Genomic DNA, 19,884 nt, shown 5'->3' on the forward strand with positions numbered 1-19,884 from the left:
ATTATTTTCAAGAACCATTTAAAAAAGGTTACGTTAATCATGTATTTTCATTCTGGGAAAAATAGTGTTTAAATATGTTATTACAACACACACTTGACGCTACTTGGTTCCGCCCTACCCGCCCTTAGACCCTTCCAGAAGTCGCCGGCAGACTCGTGGGGTTTGCGGTTCTGTCTCTCTTCTGATTTTCATCTTTAAAGCTCATCGTCTGAACAGTTGAACACTTTCTAAGTGTTTCGACGCCTCAGTCAACATGTCCTCTATGGGGACACTCGCTTTCGATGACTATGGGAGGCCTTTTCTCATCATTAAAGACCAGGACTCGAAGACGCGGTTATCGGGCATTGACGCACTTAAGGTACAATGGGCTAGCTAACGGGGCTCAGCTGCAGCATGTTAGCAAAGTTAGCAATTAGCTTTTAATTGCAGGACATATGATGCGTTAAGCAAACACAATATTTTCTACAACTCGATGTTTCAATTTTAAATCATATACTCAACTGGCAAGCGGAGATGTTGGTGCATTAACAAAAGAATAGCATTATTCAAAGCATTAGCTAGTCGAGCTAACAACGAGGCCCATGTGCGTTCTTGGGTGTTGCTACACAGGGCTCTGCCCAAAATGGTCATTATTGATGCACATTATTTCCAAATCTTTCTCGGAGTTGTCAACTTGAATCTATCTTCAGCACAACGTTAGAGACCGAGGATAATATCGTAACGTTATTTAAAATGTGAGCTGACGGACATTGTGCTTGTGATTTTTGCAGTCTCATATTATGGCAGGCAAGGCTGTCGCATCAACGCTGAAGACATCTTTGGGACCGAATGGTGAGTATAAACCAGCGCAGTTGCTTTGGCCCCAATTATTCGAGAGGGCTCGATGAGTGCGTAGTTGCTGGGTTTCTGCGTAACTTAACGCAAATAAATACAATTAACCACTACTTTGTCAAATTCGTAGCCCTCCCTCATTCAATTGTCAGCCATTTACTTTTTTTTTTTTTTTTTTTTTAGCAAAGATTATTCTTCTCTTCAACCATTTTTTTTGTTTCTTTATTTGCATCCAGGTCTTGACAAGATGATGGTTGACAAGGACGGAGAGGTGACTGTCACAAACGATGGAGCCACTATTCTCGGCCTGATGGATGTGGACCACCAGATTGCCAAACTCATGGTGGAGCTTTCCAAGTCCCAGGATGATGAGATTGGTGATGGAACCACTGGAGTTGTTGGTACGTGAAAGGATGGATGATGGTGATGCTAAAGGGGGGTGTTTGGCTGTAAACCTGGATTGGGATTATCAATAAATCATCAAACCCAGCTATTGTGGGTGTGGTCTTACTGTGTTTTCCTCTTCCTCCTCAGTGCTGGCCGGTGCTCTGCTCGAGCAGGCCGAGCAGCTGCTGGACCGTGGAATCCACCCCATCAGGATCTCTGACGGTTATGACCAGGCCGCACGCGTTGCCATAGCGCAGCTTGACAAAATTGCGGAAACCTTAGTCTACGATCCCAACAACACAGAACCGCTCGTTGAGACCGCCATGACAACACTGGGATCCAAAATGTGAGCCCCGTAGACACAACGGTGTTGATTGATTGGTTTTGTTATTGGGTTTCTAATTTTCATGATATTAATTGGGTAGACAAAATATTAGAAACAGTAAGGGCATGCATCTTTCCCTCTCAAGACTATTCGATATGTATTTTGATAAACGGTCTGTGATTGCAAAAAAACGTTAACCATGTAATGATTTGATACCGTTTGATATAGCACTACTTAGATTTGATTCAGTTTAATGTAATTATTATCGTATTCTCACAATGTGTCATATATTTTCTGTACCAATATGGCTCAATGCAGCACATTGGCTATGGTCATCATTTTGTTAAAAAAAAAATGGGAAACCAATAAGGCAACATCTTTAGACAAACGGGTGTTTTAAATCTACAGGAAACACTTAGTAGACAAACAAGTGTTATTTCTCTGCATCCAATCGACTGACACCATGCGTACCCAGCTAGCTGCTATATCACTGCTACATACAGTGGAACACTAGCTGGTCTACGCTAGCCATGCTAATTTATTTGCGCTTGCTAACCTTAAGTCATAGAAGTAGCCAAAACTCTTGTTGAATGTAGCTTAGCCTTCGACATACTAAACGATAGCATGACATGTTTTAATCCAATTTGTTTTTGAGACTCTTCATAGCTTGTTACCTAGCCTGCTCCCCACTAGTGACTGACTAGTTTGCATGAATGACTGTTGGTCATATCTTTCATTCAAGACCATTATATAGTAAAGTAAAATCAGCTATGATGTAGCATCTTAAAGTTCTACTGTTGTCTTTCAGTATCAACCGGTGTCACAGACAGATGGCAGAGATTGCAGTCAATGCCATCCTCACTGTTGCCGACATGGATAGGAAGGATGTAGACTTTGAGCTCATCAAGATGGAGGGCAAAGTGGGAGGCAAGCTAGAGGACACGCAGCTCATCAAGGGAGTCATAGTCGACAAGGAGTTCAGCCACCCTCAGATGCCCAAGGTACGAACAAGGAGAATGTCACAATGGGATGATTTCACAGGCTCTATTTCGAGTTTCGTCTTTGATGACCACTGATGTTGACATCAACTATTTTATTTCCCCACTCAGGTTCTGAAAGATGTTAAAATTGCCATCCTTACCTGCCCGTTTGAGCCCCCAAAGCCCAAGACCAAGCATAAGTTGGATGTGACCTCTGTGGAGGACTACAAAGCGCTCCAGAAATATGAAAAGGAGAAGTTTGAGGAGATGATCCACCAGGTTAGTGCTGCAGGAAGATACTAAAACTGAATTCTTCACATCTGCACTGGCACATGTGCTTGAAATGTGAACTCGTATTTCTCGTTTAGGTCAAAAGCAATGGTGCGACCTTGGCCATTTGCCAGTGGGGCTTTGACGATGAAGCCAACCACCTTCTGCTGCAGAACGACCTGCCAGCCGTGCGCTGGGTCGGAGGGCCTGAGATCGAGGTGAGCGATGCTTCTCGCATGATAGAGATGCCGCCACAGCCCTCACCACTTTGATCAATCGTACTCGTACTTTGTCTGTGCTTATGTTTATATTGTCTATTATTTTCTCTGCAGTTGATCGCTATCGCCACAGGAGGCCGCATTGTGCCACGGTTCTCCGAGTTGACACCAGACAAGCTCGGCATAGCTGGTGTGGTGAAGGAGATCTCCTTTGGCACCACAAAGGATCACATGTTGGTTATCCAGGAGTGCAAAAACACCAGGGCTGTAACCATTTTCATCCGCGGAGGCAACAAAATGGTACGCACAAATGGGACTCTTGCGCTCCTCAACATACCAATTTATGTTAATCTATCCCTCTTGGTTCACCTTTTTATTGTATCTATCTCATCAGATCATTGAGGAGGCCAAGCGCGCTCTCCATGATGCCCTGTGTGTAATCCGCAATCTGGTCAGAGACAACCGTATCGTGTATGGCGGAGGAGCTTCAGAGATCTCATGTGCTCTGGCTGTCAACCAGGCTGCAGATAAGGTGAGACGCACTAAAACCCACAGATGCTTTTCACAATTCAGCTAAATTTAAATATGGTTTTCCTCTTTTAGAATCAAAGGTAATATCCCACACACCTTTTCTGTTTCTCTGGCTGATCTGGTCTTTATTTCGTCTCCTAGTGCCCATCCTTGGAGCAGTATGCCATGAGGGCGTTTGCTGATGCTATGGAGGTCATCCCGATGGCGCTGGCTGAGAACAGTGGCTTTAACCCAATCCAGACCATGGCGGAGGTCAGAGCCCGACAGGTCAAAGAGAACAACCCCTACCTCGGCATCGACTGTCTGCATCACAACACCAATGGTAAGGAAGCAATGGTCAGACTATGGTAACACCGGGTTATAATGTCAAAGCAAGACGGCATGATATTAAAGGTTTTTTTGTTTTCCTCCTACACAGACATGAAGCAGCAGCATGTGGTCGAGACCCTGATTGGAAAGAAGCAGCAGATCTCTCTGGCTACTCAGGTGGTCAGGATGATCCTCAAGATCGACGACATCCGAGGCCCGGGGGAGAGCGAGGACTGAAGGCCTCCTGGAACACTTAAAGATTTCTGGGCTGTTTTAGGCACTTCTCCAAGCACCATGTCCAAACCGCACTGCGTATTGATATTTATCATTTCATACTAAATGTTCAAGCTGTTGTAGTATCAAAATCCCCATTAAAATGTTGGTCCATTGAAATTTCAAGCCTCCAATAATATGTGTATTACATGTCTTTATTTAAGTTTAGAGTGTACAACTGTTGGCAAGCTGCTGCATAGAAGGTGTAATTCATTCATGATTATTACATAAACAAAACGACATACTGCATACATATTTCTTTGGCAAAAGTGCTAAAGAGTTTGGACCCTCTAACATTCACATTTCATCATCACTTCATCACAACTGGAATGTCACCAATCAAACTAACAATTAGGAACCTCAGCTTGCTGTAAATGGCAACTTTCACATTGACCTTTTCAATGCCTGTATATAGAAGCCTCGTTAAAGTACCATTTCAGACTCGAGCTATATAACTGACTCCCTATGTTGATTCTTCTGACCTGCTCTACATGTACTTGTTGAGCCAGTTGAGCATGTCTGTCCTAGCCTCCAGGATGCTGGGTTTGTCTGTGGGGTTGATGTCCTCTCCCTTGCGGTGGACGAACCCATGAGTCTGACCAGGAAAGATCTTCACCTGGTAATCCGCTGTGCATTTCTCCTTCAGCTTCGCTTCTAGGACACTCACCTAAAGAGCAAATGGATGTCAGCACAGATTGTCAGAGGCTGTATGGCTAACATGGTGTTTTAAATGGAAGATCTGCACCTTTTTAAAGTAATTGTGCCATTTCTGCTTTTATTCTAGACTAAATGTTTCATTTCTGGTGTAGTTATCTATTTGTGTTCGTGAAAGCTCCTAAATTGATGCTTACTAACCTGGTCCAGTGGGATAATCTCATCTTTCTCCCCAAAGATGAAGAGCGTAGGAACCTTCAGCTCATACCGGTCTTCTCTTTCACGTACGATCCCTGCACAGTATCGCATAAGCCCATCATTAAGTCACTGTACAGCAGAATTAGGAAGAGCAGATTTGGCCACAGGTGACTCATGAATTGAAATGTACCGTAGACAGACACTCCTGCTTTGACTTCTGGGTATTGCAGGGCGAGGTAATGTGTGGCAATCCCTCCCCAGCAGAAGCCCACTGCTCCAATATGTTTGGCCCCACACTGCTCCTTCAGGAACCTCAGCACTGCATCCACCTCTCTGTAGGAGGGAAATACTAAAATATCTTCAAACCAATGCATACAAGAAAATGATGAATGCAAATCAAAACTACTAAAGCCACATACATTTTTCAGCTGGACACATCAGCTGCTTAATAAAGTAAAATTGGGCTTTTTAATTACTTGTTTATTTCCGTGGGCTTTTTGTCTTCAAGCCACTCTGTAAATTTGGACCAGTCATTTGATGGACCCCACGCCTCCTTCCCCACATAGAAGTCAGGACACACAGCACTGCATGGGGCAAAAACAATGGCAGAAGTAATCACTGTTAACTAACCAAGTGATATGTGATCTGCACCTGCTTTTGGAAGCACGCACGTGACTATATCACTGTCCACTCTTTCTGTACAGTGTATTGATTTCTCACATGTATCCACTGGCAGCCAGCATATCGGCCATGTATCTTGTGTTGGGGAGCTGCCACCCGTAGATGTCCTGTATGACAATGACTGCCTTGTCAGACGCAGCGGTGGGTTTCACCACGTAAGCTTTGATGTGCTCGATCTGGACCTCCTGGCCGAGCCCTTCATATTCCACCACATCCCCAATATGACAGGGGCAGGGCTTTGCTTCATTGGCCATCTGCTGACAGACAGAGCAGAGCAGACAGATAGTCAGCCGGAAACAGGTTGAATGTGGTCACCGAAAGTCCTGCTTAGACCTGGGAAATCACATGATTACACACGCGTTCGCGCAACACAATGACGAGGCAAGTTGCAAAAAGACCTAATTTTCCAATATCCCCTCTTAGCCTCAAATTCAATCATTTTAGAAATGCATGTGCATTTGTAAGTCAGTTTTATACCGTAGTATTTTCCGATCTTTGCGATGAAAAAGGAAACAATCTGAAGTATTTTGCAGGGCTCAAAAAGTTGCAGCCAGAGTTCCAGACGAAAAAAAGGTAAAAATGGGAATTTCCTGCTATGGCCTTCAAAATAAAGGCTGTAATTTCAACAATCCACAAATCTAAATTAGCCTGTACAAAAAGCACTTGAAAGGCGGGTTCAACACAACGTCATTGTGTTCTTTTTTACCTTGTATCTGATAATGATAATCACAAAAGAATTTCTTTTCAACTTTACCGAACTGGTATCAAACAGCAATAAGCTACAATCTCCAAATATTGTTCAGCGTGAAATCTGTTCTTTGTAAATAATGAATTCTAAAGCGGTTATTAATTTGGCTACTTATTATGTGTGATGTTAGTACATGTGTGAAGTTAGCCATCATTAATATCTACTTCAATTTAGCTCAGCAGGTTGTTCAAGTTGACCAAGATTTCCTGCAGGGAATGTATTATTGTATTGTGCATTGCCATTATTATTATTATATGTATTTGAAGCCACATAATGCATCATTTTCCTCCGACATGTCTCTCAAAAGGTGCCGCTGGGATTCGAACCCAGGATCTCCTGTTTACTAGACAGGCGCTTTAACCATCTAAGCCACGGCGCCGCTGGTGGCGCAATTAGGTGGCACAAAACCGCTTGATGCCAAGACGTTATGACCAATTTACTTATTACATTTTCCAATTACGTTCATTGCCGATTCATTCTCCATCTTGGCATTGTCCCTATCGCTAAATAACTTATTGTGTAAAACATATCTCCAGATGTTTGCTAAATTAGGCTTTGCTTGGGTTTTCTGAAACATATCAATATAACCAAAAACAGTACTATAATCGGTTAATTTAAATAAGATGTATTTAAGGATAAGAGAAGATGGTCTAGCAAAAAAGTGGGCAGTTTTAATCTTGGAAGAACATAAAGTTCCAAATTTAGCATTGACATTTTAAGAACAATATTTTCTTTTTGTGGTAAAATACAAAAAACAATTTCTCCACAGATGGACCCCTAGTAGTCAAACTTCATGTCTGCCTCTGGTCTGACGTGCAGAGGTGCAAGTCTGACGTTATATAAAGGTTGTTGGTTCAAAACCCTGCAGATGTCGCTGTTTAACATGGATGAATATTTGATACCCAGTTTTCTAGAAATATCAGACAGTAAAAGCGAAGAAATGGGGAACACTTTCTCCAATGTTGACATAATAAAGATGTACATCCTAAACTGTTTGTAATTGTGTTTAGAATCAAACTTCTGATGTTTCGACATTATTGAAATAATCCTCACGGCTTGCCGTTCACTAAGCATGTGACTGGTTGTTATGGAAGTTTCCCTGCCGTAAAACTCGAGCCGCTGTGGCAAAACAAAACTGATGTGACAGGAGCTAACAGTGACGTTAGCGCATGCGTTAGCCATTTTAGCTAGCCGTTTGTCTCCCAGGTTTAAACTGTCATTTCAGCAACACGGAGGATGTAACGTTGATGGTCTTACATCCACAAAACACAAAATAAAACCTTTTGTTTGGCGGCGAACACAGACTGGATGTGAGAGGACACAACGAAGCAAACACTGGTGTACAGTCTGTGGGGGAACCATTTTATGATTCTCAATGCATCCGACACAGGGATACACTCGTCTCGCTAGCTTAATTTAGCTAGCTAAACGACATCGTCTGTGTCGTGGATGGGTCCGCTGTACGAGTCATTCCTGGAAGAAACGGTGACTGGTGCCTAGCGATCATCATGGATACTGCCGAAGAAGGTAAATAAAGATCTAAAGGCATCTCTTCTCGTTGCTTCTCAGTCTGGGGTTTAACTAACGGTTAGCTTCACAAAGTGCATCGCCGCGAAGCTGCTGCAGAGCTGGCCTGCTAGTGGTCTACTTAGCATAGCTTGGTAGCCTCACAATGTAACGCTAGTGTGAGGTTAATTCAGGGAGACGGGAGATGACTGCTAAAAGTTGTTTTTAATGCAGCCAAACTCAATAAGAGCAGTAATGTGATAGAGGGAGTAGACGTTACTGGTGGTGATATCGTCAGACTGTTGATGTATGGCCACATGGATTACAAATTGTAACTTATTTAGATGTGTAAACCACGTAAACGTTATCCTGAATCACCATTAAACTCCTTATTCTTAAAGGCACTTGTCTATTAACACACCCCAGGCCAGCTACTCTCTGTCTGCACATCTGTAGTTTGCTTGGCGTTTGGCGATGGGTATCATCACTCACATGTTGTTTGTTTGTTTGTTTGTTTGTGTGTGCAGCGGATATTTGCCGTGTGTGCCGCTCTGAGGGGACCCCAGACAAACCCTTGTACCACCCGTGTGTCTGCACTGGGAGTATCAAGTTTATCCACCAGGAATGGTAAGTGTGTTTGGCTCCTCAGCTGTCACTTTACTCCCCCCTACCTGGAAAACGTTCTCCTTTTTTTATTAAACATGTGTGTGCACTAAAAGATCACTGACACCAATGTGAGTTTAGGCAAAGGTTGGACGCTGTGATAACTTTATTAGTGTCTTTGTAAAGGTTGAAGTACAGAGAGACTGTAGAACTGATTGTGTCCGTTTTGTTAATAGTTTTGTGTTACAGAATGTATTATTTCTGAAAGAACACAATGGAATGTTTATTCCATGGTTGTAGTGGTACCTATCCTGACTCAACACACATGCACACAATGTCCTAAAGTAAACCAAAAAAAACAAGGGTCTGCATTCACATGCTCACGTCACAATAGGAACTATACAGTATAATGATTTGTGATACATTTCAGGGTGGTTACTGAGTAAGTGGATAACTTGTTGCATGAGTTTTGCCTTATGATTACTCCCACAGTGGTGGCGTGATAGCAAATGCGATTGAAGAATCATGAAAGGATGCGAAACAGGTTCATCCTCTGTCACATCTAGGTTGCATCGTGTCTCTGTATGTAGTATTGACATGGTGAAAACAACACCAGCCCCCCCCGCACCCCGCAGGTTTTTTGGAGATTGTGCTGTGTTCTCATCTGTCCTGCGTGGTCAGGTGCATAGAAATCCCCAGGCTGAAGCAAAGGCCAGGCCTGGATTGTTCCGTGGTAATTGTTGAACCTCAGTTTGTATTCATATTAGTTCACGTCCAGTCCAACAGTCTATTGTGTCTGGATTGTGTAGTTGTGCTGGGTGTTTGCAGGCTGCAGCTAACTTTAGCTCTGGTTATCGCATTACCTTGTTTTCTTATTGCCGGTTCTAAACTAAAATCCAGCTGTTGTGGACCTATAATGCTGATCTCAGTACAAGTTTTCTGAATGACTTGTAATGACTCCTTTACACAACCAACCGTCTTGCACATGTCAACATGGTTGGTGTAATTACTGGCACCATACGAGCACAACTTGTCTCAGAAACAACTCAAACGCCCTTTTTTTGTTTGTGTTGACCGTGACTGAAACATGAGAAGTTCTCACAGTCCGTGTCTGTTGGCTCCAGAGTTCCCGATGACAGCCTAGCAGGCGACTTCATCACATATGTCATTTTATAGTCGCAGCAGTTGACGGACAAAATACGTCAGGTCAACACTATCAACCTTTGTCTTTGTCTCACAACGTTAACACCCCAGACAGTGGTTTGAATCTGCAACACCAGAGTTATTTCTTTCTAGTGACGGTATGAAGTCGGATCTTGTTGATCGCAAGGCCTTGAGAATAAAGTTGCTGAATTGTGTACTACTCTTGACTCTGCTTCACAGTTTGGTCCAGTGGCTGAAGCACAGCAGGAAGGAGTACTGTGAATTATGCAAGCACAGATTTGCGTTCACACCAAGTAAGTCCTTGTGGCATCGATGGATCATCCACTTTAACAATTTTGAATAATTAAAGATGATTTAAATGTCTCTGGTTCACTCTTTCCTCTTCAGTCTACTCCCCGGACATGCCCTCACGTCTGCCCATCCAGGACATCTGTGCCGGCCTGCTGACCAGTGTGGGCACGGCCATCCGCTACTGGTTCCATTACACACTGGTGGCCTTCGCATGGCTCGGGGTGGTTCCTCTCACTGCATGTAAGTAAGAAAAAGTGGATGTGTACCAAAGGCCACAGTGATCTCCTTAATAATGGATTAGACCTTTTCCTACGCCTCTTCTTAAACATTTAATTGATCTATATTGTATGTAGTAAGCTTCTCATATTAGCTCATGTTCATGGTTTAACACGATCAAGGGAATTACAGCTTTCGTACCATTACGTAGCAGGCAGCGCTCTGCATGTTCCAAGTTATTTAAATCCATCTCAGTTCTCTATGTAAAAAAAAAAAGAAATGCTAGATCTATTTAAGTCTCACATATTGTGTAAACTGTTTTTTTTACAAAACACTAATTTATTCATCTGGTCTCTGGCTCAGGTCGCATCTACAAGTGTCTGTTTACCGGCTCTGTGAGCTCACTTTTGACACTGCCGCTGGACATGCTCTCCACGTGAGTGATGATACCAGCATCCTCCCACTACACACTACTAAAGCTAAAGCTGGTCTCCTTTACCGGTCTGTTCTCTTCTTTTCCACAACCCGTACTTATTAAAGGTGTTCATCTCTGTGCTTCTGCAGAGAGAACCTGCTTGCAGATTGTCTACAGGGCTGCTTCGTGGTCACCTGCACACTGTGCGCCTTTATCAGCCTGGTGTGGCTCCGAGAACAAATAGTCCATGGTGGAGCTCCTCACTGGTTGGAGCAGCACCAGCTGGCCCCGCCTAATGCAGCTGGACAAGCCAATGAGGTACTTTGTTTGACTGGTTTGCCAATGAGGCCACGGTCTTATTATTTTAAATCAATAAAAGGAAGAATTGTTCAATGACACTAACAAATGTACTGGTTGGTCAAGATTTAAGCCAAACATTAAACAAACGTATGAAGATATTTACAGTAAAGAGTTCTTTGTGTGTGTGTTGTATTACTGTGTGTAATATAGATACCATACCGTATCTGCTTGGCAGTATACCTTCCTGACATACCTACTTCGCATACACACAAATTCACCCTCACCGTGTATCTCTCCCTATGTCAAAACCATGCATCTTTCTCCCCCCCCCCCCCCTCAACCTCAGGCACAAGCTGCAGGCCAGGGAGCAGCCGACGAGCCTCCTGCAGCCCAGCCAGCCCCGGCTGATCCGCCAGCTCAGAACGAGGCAGAGCCCGAGCCCCCCGATGTCCCCCCAGACCAGGGGGATGACCCCGAGCTGGAGGAAGAGGAGGGAGCCGCTGCCGAAGACGCCGACCCCAACAATGGAGCACAAGGTTTGAATTTGATAAGTAAACTAATCTCAGAGTTTCCAGTTAAATCATTTTTTTTTCCCCAGCATCAGTTGTATTTTTGGTCAGTACTGAGCGAGCTGCTACGCTGTATGAAGTGTTTTCCTCACTACATAAATAGCATTCATTTTTAGACTCGCGTCAGCACAAACAGACAATGATTATGTTCCAGAATGGCACACTGCCGGTCTGTCCATCACATTTCACATTATGTGCTGCCTGGTTCGATTATACGGAGACATGCTGTGATGCATTACCATATTAAGTTACATTGCTTAACATCACGACGTGGTGCAGCTCATGCACAAATGACAAAGAGCAGAACATCATGAACATAGTGTTTCCAAAAGGTTTCGTCTCCAGTGAAGACAACAAACAAGACAACTCCAGGGTTTATGGAAATGCTCTGTTAAAAGCCAGAACAAACACTACCACTGCCATTAGAGCACACAATTAATTTAAGAATGATACAACGATGTGTTGAAATGTTACCCCCAGCACTCATAACCCACTTATTTGTTTTTTCTTCGCTGTGGTTAATGGACTGATTTTGCAGCGAGCTCGGCAAAACGGGTCGTTAATGAATTGTGATTGTATTAAACATTATTCTCGCTGTGGGGCGTCACCGCGGCTCAATGAATGCGGAGGTTGTTTTGCAAACAAATTGTCCCCAGAACAGCATTAATAATTTAATCCTAACAGCGTTCTTAAGTACAATTTTCTTTCTTTTGTTGTTGCTAAAAGCCAACCCATAAACATTTGACCAAACAAACTTAATAACAGTGTTGCTCTGTCGCCGTATGGTGCACTGTAATGCCGTGGCCATATCTGACGAGCAGGAGGATGCATATGCAACGTATTGTGACTGATCTAGGATCGGATGTTTATGTCGATACTTTTTTAGTTGCTGATAGTGTTGGATGTGTTTCTGTGTAGATGACATGAATTGGAATGCTTTGGAGTGGGACAGAGCGGCGGAGGAGCTCACCTGGGAAAGGGTAACTTCATGACATTACTGATCGCCCCCCCCCCCCCCATCCCTAGTGCACAATGAATTCTTATCAAAGCTTTTGGTTAATTGTGTTATATATCATGAAGCACTTAGAATTTTTCCATTTCACCTTTTCAGATGCTTGGCCTGGATGGTTCACTGGTATTTTTGGTAAGTCTTTATACCCATAATTGTCGGTTTTGATCTCTACACTCATGTATGATGAAATTTGAAGTTAAAAAATTGTACTTGGACCCTTTTGTCTTGTAGGAGCATGTTTTTTGGGTAGTGTCTCTCAATACACTCTTCATCCTGGTCTTTGGTGAGTACTGCAGACTAAAACAAGGATTTATCATCCGCATAATGATTCATGTATTTGATTATTAAATGTAGTGAAGGACAATCACACGTTAAGGCCTCAAACAAAAAAACAAAGCTAAGATTAAACAGAATATGACATATTATGTATTTATAGCAATGGTGCAGGTTGGTTGCATTTGTTTTTTTTCCTAATTTATACGCCAAAATGAGAAAACGTCTTCTATCTTTTCCTCTTTCAGCATTCTGTCCCTACCACATCGGCCACTTCTCCGTTGTGGGTCTTGGCTTTGAGGAATACGTAAGGAACTGCTCTCATCAAATTGCGGCATTGTCACCCAACATCGTGTCTCTTGAACTGTGATTAATTGCTCGACTACAACTTTGTGCGGTTCCTCAGGTCCAAGCCTCTCACTTTGAGGGCTTAATCACCACCATCGTGGGCTACATACTGCTGGCGATGTCGCTCATCCTCTGTCACGTATCCTTCCGTCTAAATGTGGAAACCTAAGTCAAACATAATTCCATTGCAAGGACGGGGAAATGTATTGTGTCGGGTCTGTGCGGAGGTAAATGTGTGATCCTTAATGGCTGCGTCAGGGACTGGCTGCTCTGGTCCGGTTCCAGCGCTCCCGACGTCTCCTGGGAGTCTGCTACATCGTTGTCAAGGTAAAGCCTCTTTAAGTGCATTCCTGCTTTGTGTAACTCACGTCCGCATCGTCCTTGGTGGAAATAGACACTGAAGTATTTACTACCTGAACGCAGCGCCTGTGCCTTTTAAACTGAATGAGAAGAAAAGTGTCACATGACTGTATTTCAGCGCCTTTCATCGAGATTTAAAGTTTTTAATGTACCCACATATGGTGTAAAGTGATACTGTGACACATCTCTGGTTCCATTACAGGTCTCTCTGCTGGTTGTCGTTGAGATCGGTGTTTTTCCGCTCATCTGTGGCTGGTGGCTTGATATCTGCTCTTTAGTAAGTCTCTCTTGCACTCTTAAATTATGTCATTCTTGTTTTTGGCCAGAACAGGTGCAGCCGCTTGGACGGCATAAGGGGAGCGCATCCTTCCTGCTCTGTAGCTGGTCACCTGTGACAAGAATGTGGAGATGTACTGTGTGCAATAAGCTCTCTGTCTCATTTCAGTTCGTCCCACACATCTAAAATGGGCTTCTTTAAATGACAAAGCTGGTTTGGTCTCTTGCTACGAAGCCGTTTTGTTGTATTTCAAAGGGGACATCTAAAATAGAAATCCTATTTAAAGGTTTATAGACACAACAGCACTTACATAAGTTAACGATGCCAATATGGAGGATGGGATTTACCTTTTGAGCAGCAGCGGGGGAGTCGTTCTTCCTGCATGTACTCTCAGGAACTAATTAACCGTAGTCTAATTTTAATCTGTTCAGCATATGGTATGCACAAATGTTATTCATAGCACATTTTTATCATCTAGGGAACTGTGCATTAATTTATCAAAGACAAGTAATTAGGATGCATCATCTTTGAGCCAGTCTAAATGCTCTCTTTCCTTAACATTGTTCCTTCCTGCAGGAGATGTTCGACGCCTCCCTGAAAGACCGGGAGTTGAGTTTTAAGTCAGCCCCCGGTACCACCATGTTCCTGCACTGGCTTGTGGGAATGGTCTACGTCTTCTACTTTGCTTCTTTCATCCTCCTCCTGAGAGAGGTGAGATTCTGATGAGAGTGCCGTTCGTTCCTCAGTTAGTGTACTGTTAGTAGGTTCATTTGTATGCGTCCCCGCTGTCGACAGCTGTGGCCGGCGGCATTATGTTACGTCTGTACCTCCGTCCGTCCCATTGTGGTGAACACGATATCTCAAGAACGCCTGGAGGAAATTTCTTCATCTTTGGCACAAACGTCCACTTCGACTCGGGGTTGAACTGATTCGATTTTGGTGGTTAACTACAACTTGACTGCTTGGCGGAGGCACTTAACTGCAAGGCAGTTATTATAGTTACGACTTTTAAAAAAATACATCGAACTCTAACTTCTATTGTTGTTTGTCCATCAGGTGCTGCGGCCGGGAGTGCTGTGGTTTCTGAGAAACCTCAATGACCCCGATTTTAACCCGGTGCAGGAGATGATTCACCTGCCCATCTACAGACACCTGCGGCGGTTCATCCTGTCCGTGGTGGTGTTTGGCTCCATCGTGTTGCTCATGCTGTGGCTGCCCGTCAGGCTGATCAAACTACTGATGCCCACCTTCCTCCCCTACAACGTCATGCTCTACAGGTAACCAGCAGGCGCAACACAATGACTCGGCGATGAACTGTGTGAAAGCTGCTGCCTTGTCTTTGTGAAACGGTGTGTGTGTGTGTAACCACTTCCTCCTGAGGCCAGATAGCCGCAACATCTCACTGTACATCTTGAACAAAAGAGGAAATATCAACCACATTGCCAACTTGAAAGACTGATAAACTACTACTATGTTTGAGTAAATGTTGAGAACGGATGTCTTGAGCACATCAACTCTTCAGTGTAACCATGTGGTTCATGTCCTGGCACACGCTGTTTTTGTTTCTGACCCCATCCCCCTCTTTCCCCTCAGTGACGCCCCGGTCAGCGAGTTGTCTTTGGAGCTATTATTACTTCAGGTTGTGCTGCCAGCTCTATTGGAGCAGGGACACACTCGCCAGTGGCTTAAAGGCCTGGTCAGGGCCTGGACAGTCAGTGCTGGATATTTACTGTAGGTCAACAAGTTTGAATACACTTCTACATATGTCATCATACATTATATTTTTCCCTGATTTCTCTCTAGACTAGGTCTATAAGCAAACCCGTCTTTACCTCCACAGAGACCTCCACTCCTACCTCCTCGGGGAGCAGGAGGACGACGCCGCCAACCAGCCTGTGAACAACAACAACAACAACAACCCTCCTCCTGGTCACCACAACAACAACAACAACCCTGCCCCTGCTGTTGGCGAGGGGCTGCATGCAGCCCATCAGGCCATTCTGCAGCAGGGGGGACCAGTTGGATTCCAGCCTTACCACAGACCCCTTCGCTTCCCATTCAGGGTGAGACGGTCCCATGGTTTAGAACATTCATCACTGCAGTTCCTGGGGAATTACATGTTGTATAACTGTTTTAAGTATAGTTACTGTACTTGTTTGATTGACCCACACAAAGGTACCACTTACTGTACATTTCTGGTTTCACAACCCCCAGTTATTACACTCGTCCTCCTTCATGTTAAAGGCCTTTATCTGCTGATTGTAAATTATAGTTTATAGAATAAAACATCGACACATTTACACAGTGTAAACAAAGAATGGAGAAGCATAATCTGATATGTCTTGAGCTTTGGTTACTTCATTGTCTTCACGTGTATTCTAAAGCTGTCCCTATTTTTTCTCTAGATTGTGCTGCTAATAGCGTTCATGTGCATCACTCTGCTGGTGGCCAGTCTGCTGTGCCTCACCCTACCAGGTAAGATGTGGTGGCATGAAACCAGCAATTTATTTTCTACTTTGCAGACTCACACCCAAACCATAATTAAAGGGTGAATCTATATATATATATATATATATATATATATATATAAATGCATGTCTGCGCTGTTGAAGCGGTTCTTTTTTTGAAGTTCACTTCTTTGTAAACCAGACCTGAGGTTCCCTCTAAAGCTGGGACAGTGAAGAGATGTCATGTTTGTGTTGTCACGTTTGTGTTCCAGTGTTCACCGGGCGCTGGCTGATGTCCTTCTGGACAGGAAGCTCCAAAATCCACGAGCTGTACACAGCGGCGTGCGGCCTCTATGTCTGCTGGCTGTCTATCCGCGGAGTCACCGTGCTGCTGGCCTGGATGCCCCAGGGACGCACCGTCATTGCACGCAAAGTCCAGGAGTGGACCCTCATGGTGGGTTTCTGTGAGCAGCCGCCATTGTAGGCAAACGCCCAAACTGGGCAGCACGGTGCTTTTGTAATAAGTTCTCTTTCCAGCTATTAAATTGTCTAAAGTTGAGCCTTAACGCACGTGTTTTTGTTAAATGGTTGGTTGCTTATTACAACATCATTGGGCCGAAATGTGCCAGCACCTGCACAGTAGTAATATCCCAACCTGTACTGCCGTAGTTTCCTCCCATGAAGGAGGAAATGCGGTACCATCAAAGAGGAATACCACTCAAACTCCTTGTTCTCTTAATCGTTTGAAGCGTTGAAAGTTTACGATTATGTTCATCGTATTTTCTTGCTTTGTTTGTGCAGATTCTGAAGACCCTGGTTGTAGCTCTGCTGGTCGCTGGAGTCATCCCGCTGCTGCTGGGCCTGTTGTTTGAACTGGTCATTGTGGCCCCGCTCAGGGTCCCCCTTGACCAAACACCCCTCTTCTACCCTTGGCAGGTATGACTGTGGGTCTGGGTTGTATGGGGTTTTAGTGGTTCATTGTTGTGTAGGTATTGTGTTGTAATTGTGTTGCTTAACATTGTTATTGCCAGTTGTTACCCCCATGATTTCTCTGCTATCTACAGGACTGGGCTCTTGGAGTGCTTCATGCCAAAATCATTGCTGCCATCACTCTCATGGGCCCTCAGTGGTGGCTGAAGACCGTTATTGAGCAGGTGGGGCCGAGATGGATATTTTGACCAACAAAGTATCTCCTGCTTTAGCTGACTCACTCTTTTCTGCCTAAAAAGAGGGATACGAGAATTACATTGTGATTATCTGTAAAGTATAATGACTGTAAACTTTCTCCTCAGGTTTACGCAAACGGCATTCGCAACATCGATCTCCAGTTCATCATCCGTAAGCTGGCGGCTCCGGTCATCTCGGTCCTGCTGCTGTCCTTGTGCGTGCCATACGTCATCGCTGCCGGGGTGGTGCCCACTGTTGGTGAGTGTCTGAGTACCTGTGTACATGGAAATCAATTGGAGAGCCCAAAGTAAGAGACAAATAATAGAGGAAACAATTCCTAACTGGAGTGCGTTACGTTTGCAGGAGTTATCCCAGAGATGGAGATTCTAATGCAGAGGAGAATCTACCCGTTCCTCTTGATGGTGGTCTCGCTGATCGGAATCCTGTCTTTCCAGATCCGACAGTTCAAACGCCTTTATGAGCACATCAAGAACGACAAGTAAGGATCTATTAGTGTAGAGCCGTCTGTAGAAATCGACATGTACTTTACAATTGTAGCGCTTATTTTTGTCGTGGTGATCTCTTTACAGGTACCTGGTTGGGCAGAGGCTTGTCAACTACGAACGGAAGGCTGCAAGAGCAAGCTCAGTCCCACCTCCCAATCCCGTCGCAGAGTAGAGCTTTGTGTCACGCGTTGCCACATTTTTGCACCCGTCTCCCTGCGTACATCCCGTCTACTCATTAGCCCCCCCCCCCCCTTTTTGATTTTCAACTCAGTCCTTGGACCGTTATTCTTTTGAATCTCCCGTGGATCTTGATGGATTTGATGGATGTCGTTCAATTTCTTGTATTCCTTTTCATGCCCATCAACGCTGGGATGGGGAAAATGTATTATAATCATGGGACAGCTGAGGAATCCCTCACACAAACGGTGTGGGCGGGAGGGTGAGGGGGTCAGCGGTTTGATATGAAGCTCAACATCTGTATTGTCGTTCATGCCTTGCTTTGTAAAGTGCTGCCTGATAATTGTACATGTGTAAATACTTTGAACGCAGACTTTGTCTTAAAAAAAAAAGAAAAAAGAAGGACGGATATGGATTAATGCAATGACCATTGTACATCTTAAAAGTGTATGTATAATTTATTAAATCAGACTGACAATTTACCTTTTTTTGTTGCAAGTGTTGTAAAATGCTGTATGGTTTTGAGTGTTTTTTTATTCTTAAAACTTGTATTTAAAAATGAAAGATACATTTCTCACATACTTTCGCCCTATGGAGGTGTAGAGCATTATCAATACATGACTGGCGGTGGTGTGATTGTCTCATCCTTTGGTACGAGTGGAGAGTTTAGAACAACTCCAAACATCTCTGCTAGAACACCAGGTATCTCCTCATCTTCAAGGTCCCTGGTTGTGGTTTCCAACACTCTGCCGGCTTCTTCGGATAGAAATGTGGTGCTGCTCAGCTTGCGGCCGATGTAGGTGAGCCTCCCGCCCGGTTTTAAAACGGTGCAGAGGGACTTGCAGAAGAAGAGGGAGCAGGGGGAGCTCTGGTGGTACAGGCACATCTCGTCAAAGTCCTCCAGACGCCGAGGTTCAAGGCTGAACTTGTAGATCTCTGTCCAGTCTCCATCTGGCCCTCTGTTCTCCTCCCGTTGCCACTCCAGAAAGCACGTCCCCGTGTCCCTCCTGATGCGGTACACGCGGTGGCCCTGCTCCTGGGGCCCGCTGGTCTCCAGCGAAAGGGGGACACTGAAGCCCGCGTTGCCGAACCCGACGTCGCACAGCCAGCGGTGCCCGTCGAGGCTCACCATCAGGACCAAATGGTCGAAAGGTGGGCCGTAGCGGCCAGTGATGCTGCCTTTCACCTGACCCGAGAGCATCGTCACCCGGAAGCCCAGTTCGGACAGCAGCCAGCAGAAGAGCCCGTTATTCTCACAGCAGAAACCTCCTCGGCGCTGGTTCACTATCTTGTCATATAGAAGAGAGGGGTCTAGTTGAATCCGTCCGCCGCTGTGCACCGTGAGGTTTTCAAACGGAACCGACATCAGGTGAGCGGTGTGGACCGACCGCAGCACCTCCAGGCTGGGCTCGGCTGGGCCGGCAAAACCGATGCGCGACAAATATGTCTCCACGTGCATCTCAACGGCAGACATGATCGCTGTTTTTTGTTTGTTTTGTGTGTGTGGATTACGGACAACTAATGCTTTCACTTTCAGCCTCAACTTCTCTGAGCTGGCTGTGTAGAGGCCACGGTTCCAGTAACAATATAATTGCTTCCTGGTGAACTTAAAGGAAGTTATAAAAACAAAATTGCACCGCCTTGAGGTAAGCTCCTGCTTCAAGAAATAATAAAACAACAGCCTGTCGTTTTGACAAGTAGGCTACAAGGTTCAATGCTTTTTTTTTTATTAATTCATTTTTTTTTATTAAAATGCAACATTGTGGAAAAAGAAAAATGTTTGTCAAATCATGAATTTCTTTTTTGACAGACATTTGGTATCTTTTTAGATACAAATACAATACAAAT

General features: G+C 44.4%; 4 protein-coding genes across 4 annotated transcripts; 2 read left to right on the top strand and 2 right to left on the bottom strand.

The window, feature by feature from the left end:
- Positions 1 to 142: 142 nt before the first annotated feature.
- Positions 143 to 4,238, top strand: cct5 (chaperonin containing TCP1, subunit 5 (epsilon)). Its single transcript, XM_079181850.1, has 11 exons — positions 143 to 358; positions 771 to 831; positions 1,068 to 1,232; positions 1,366 to 1,564; positions 2,352 to 2,544; positions 2,653 to 2,802; positions 2,892 to 3,011; positions 3,126 to 3,311; positions 3,406 to 3,543; positions 3,684 to 3,864; positions 3,961 to 4,238. The coding sequence occupies exons 1-11, from the start codon at positions 254 to 256 to the stop codon at positions 4,086 to 4,088; spliced, it is 1,626 nt and encodes a 541-aa protein (XP_079037976.1). The 5' UTR covers positions 143 to 253; the 3' UTR covers positions 4,089 to 4,238.
- A 175-nt stretch (positions 4,239 to 4,413) lies between these two features.
- On the bottom strand, positions 4,414 to 5,977 carry cmbl (carboxymethylenebutenolidase homolog (Pseudomonas)). Its single transcript, XM_079181197.1, has 5 exons — positions 5,697 to 5,977; positions 5,453 to 5,560; positions 5,167 to 5,309; positions 4,980 to 5,071; positions 4,414 to 4,791 (listed from the first exon to the last, which is right to left on the bottom strand). Exons 1-5 carry the CDS (start codon positions 5,909 to 5,911, stop codon positions 4,612 to 4,614), a joined length of 738 nt encoding a protein of 245 aa, XP_079037323.1. The 5' UTR covers positions 5,912 to 5,977; the 3' UTR covers positions 4,414 to 4,611.
- A 1,611-nt stretch (positions 5,978 to 7,588) lies between these two features.
- LOC306711980 (E3 ubiquitin-protein ligase MARCHF6-like) lies at positions 7,589 to 18,482 on the top strand. The gene is made up of 25 exons (XM_079181071.1): positions 7,589 to 7,932; positions 8,439 to 8,538; positions 9,898 to 9,971; positions 10,066 to 10,209; positions 10,549 to 10,621; positions 10,750 to 10,918; positions 11,247 to 11,436; positions 12,388 to 12,449; positions 12,581 to 12,613; positions 12,713 to 12,764; positions 13,003 to 13,061; positions 13,161 to 13,241; positions 13,361 to 13,429; positions 13,665 to 13,739; positions 14,316 to 14,450; positions 14,796 to 15,016; positions 15,333 to 15,470; positions 15,580 to 15,802; positions 16,145 to 16,214; positions 16,459 to 16,640; positions 16,988 to 17,122; positions 17,251 to 17,340; positions 17,479 to 17,611; positions 17,717 to 17,852; positions 17,944 to 18,482. The coding sequence occupies exons 1-25, from the start codon at positions 7,914 to 7,916 to the stop codon at positions 18,029 to 18,031; spliced, it is 2,751 nt and encodes a 916-aa protein (XP_079037197.1). The 5' UTR covers positions 7,589 to 7,913; the 3' UTR covers positions 18,032 to 18,482.
- LOC306711981 (arylamine N-acetyltransferase 2-like) lies at positions 18,476 to 19,603 on the bottom strand. The gene has a single exon (XM_079181072.1). It carries the CDS (start codon positions 19,508 to 19,510, stop codon positions 18,647 to 18,649), a length of 864 nt encoding a protein of 287 aa, XP_079037198.1. The 5' UTR covers positions 19,511 to 19,603; the 3' UTR covers positions 18,476 to 18,646.
- Between the last annotated feature and the right edge of the window lie 281 nt (positions 19,604 to 19,884).

This window comes from Pholis gunnellus, assembly GCF_910591455.1.
Source record: "Pholis gunnellus genome assembly, chromosome: 20".
Lineage (NCBI taxonomy): Eukaryota > Metazoa > Chordata > Actinopteri > Perciformes > Pholidae > Pholis > Pholis gunnellus.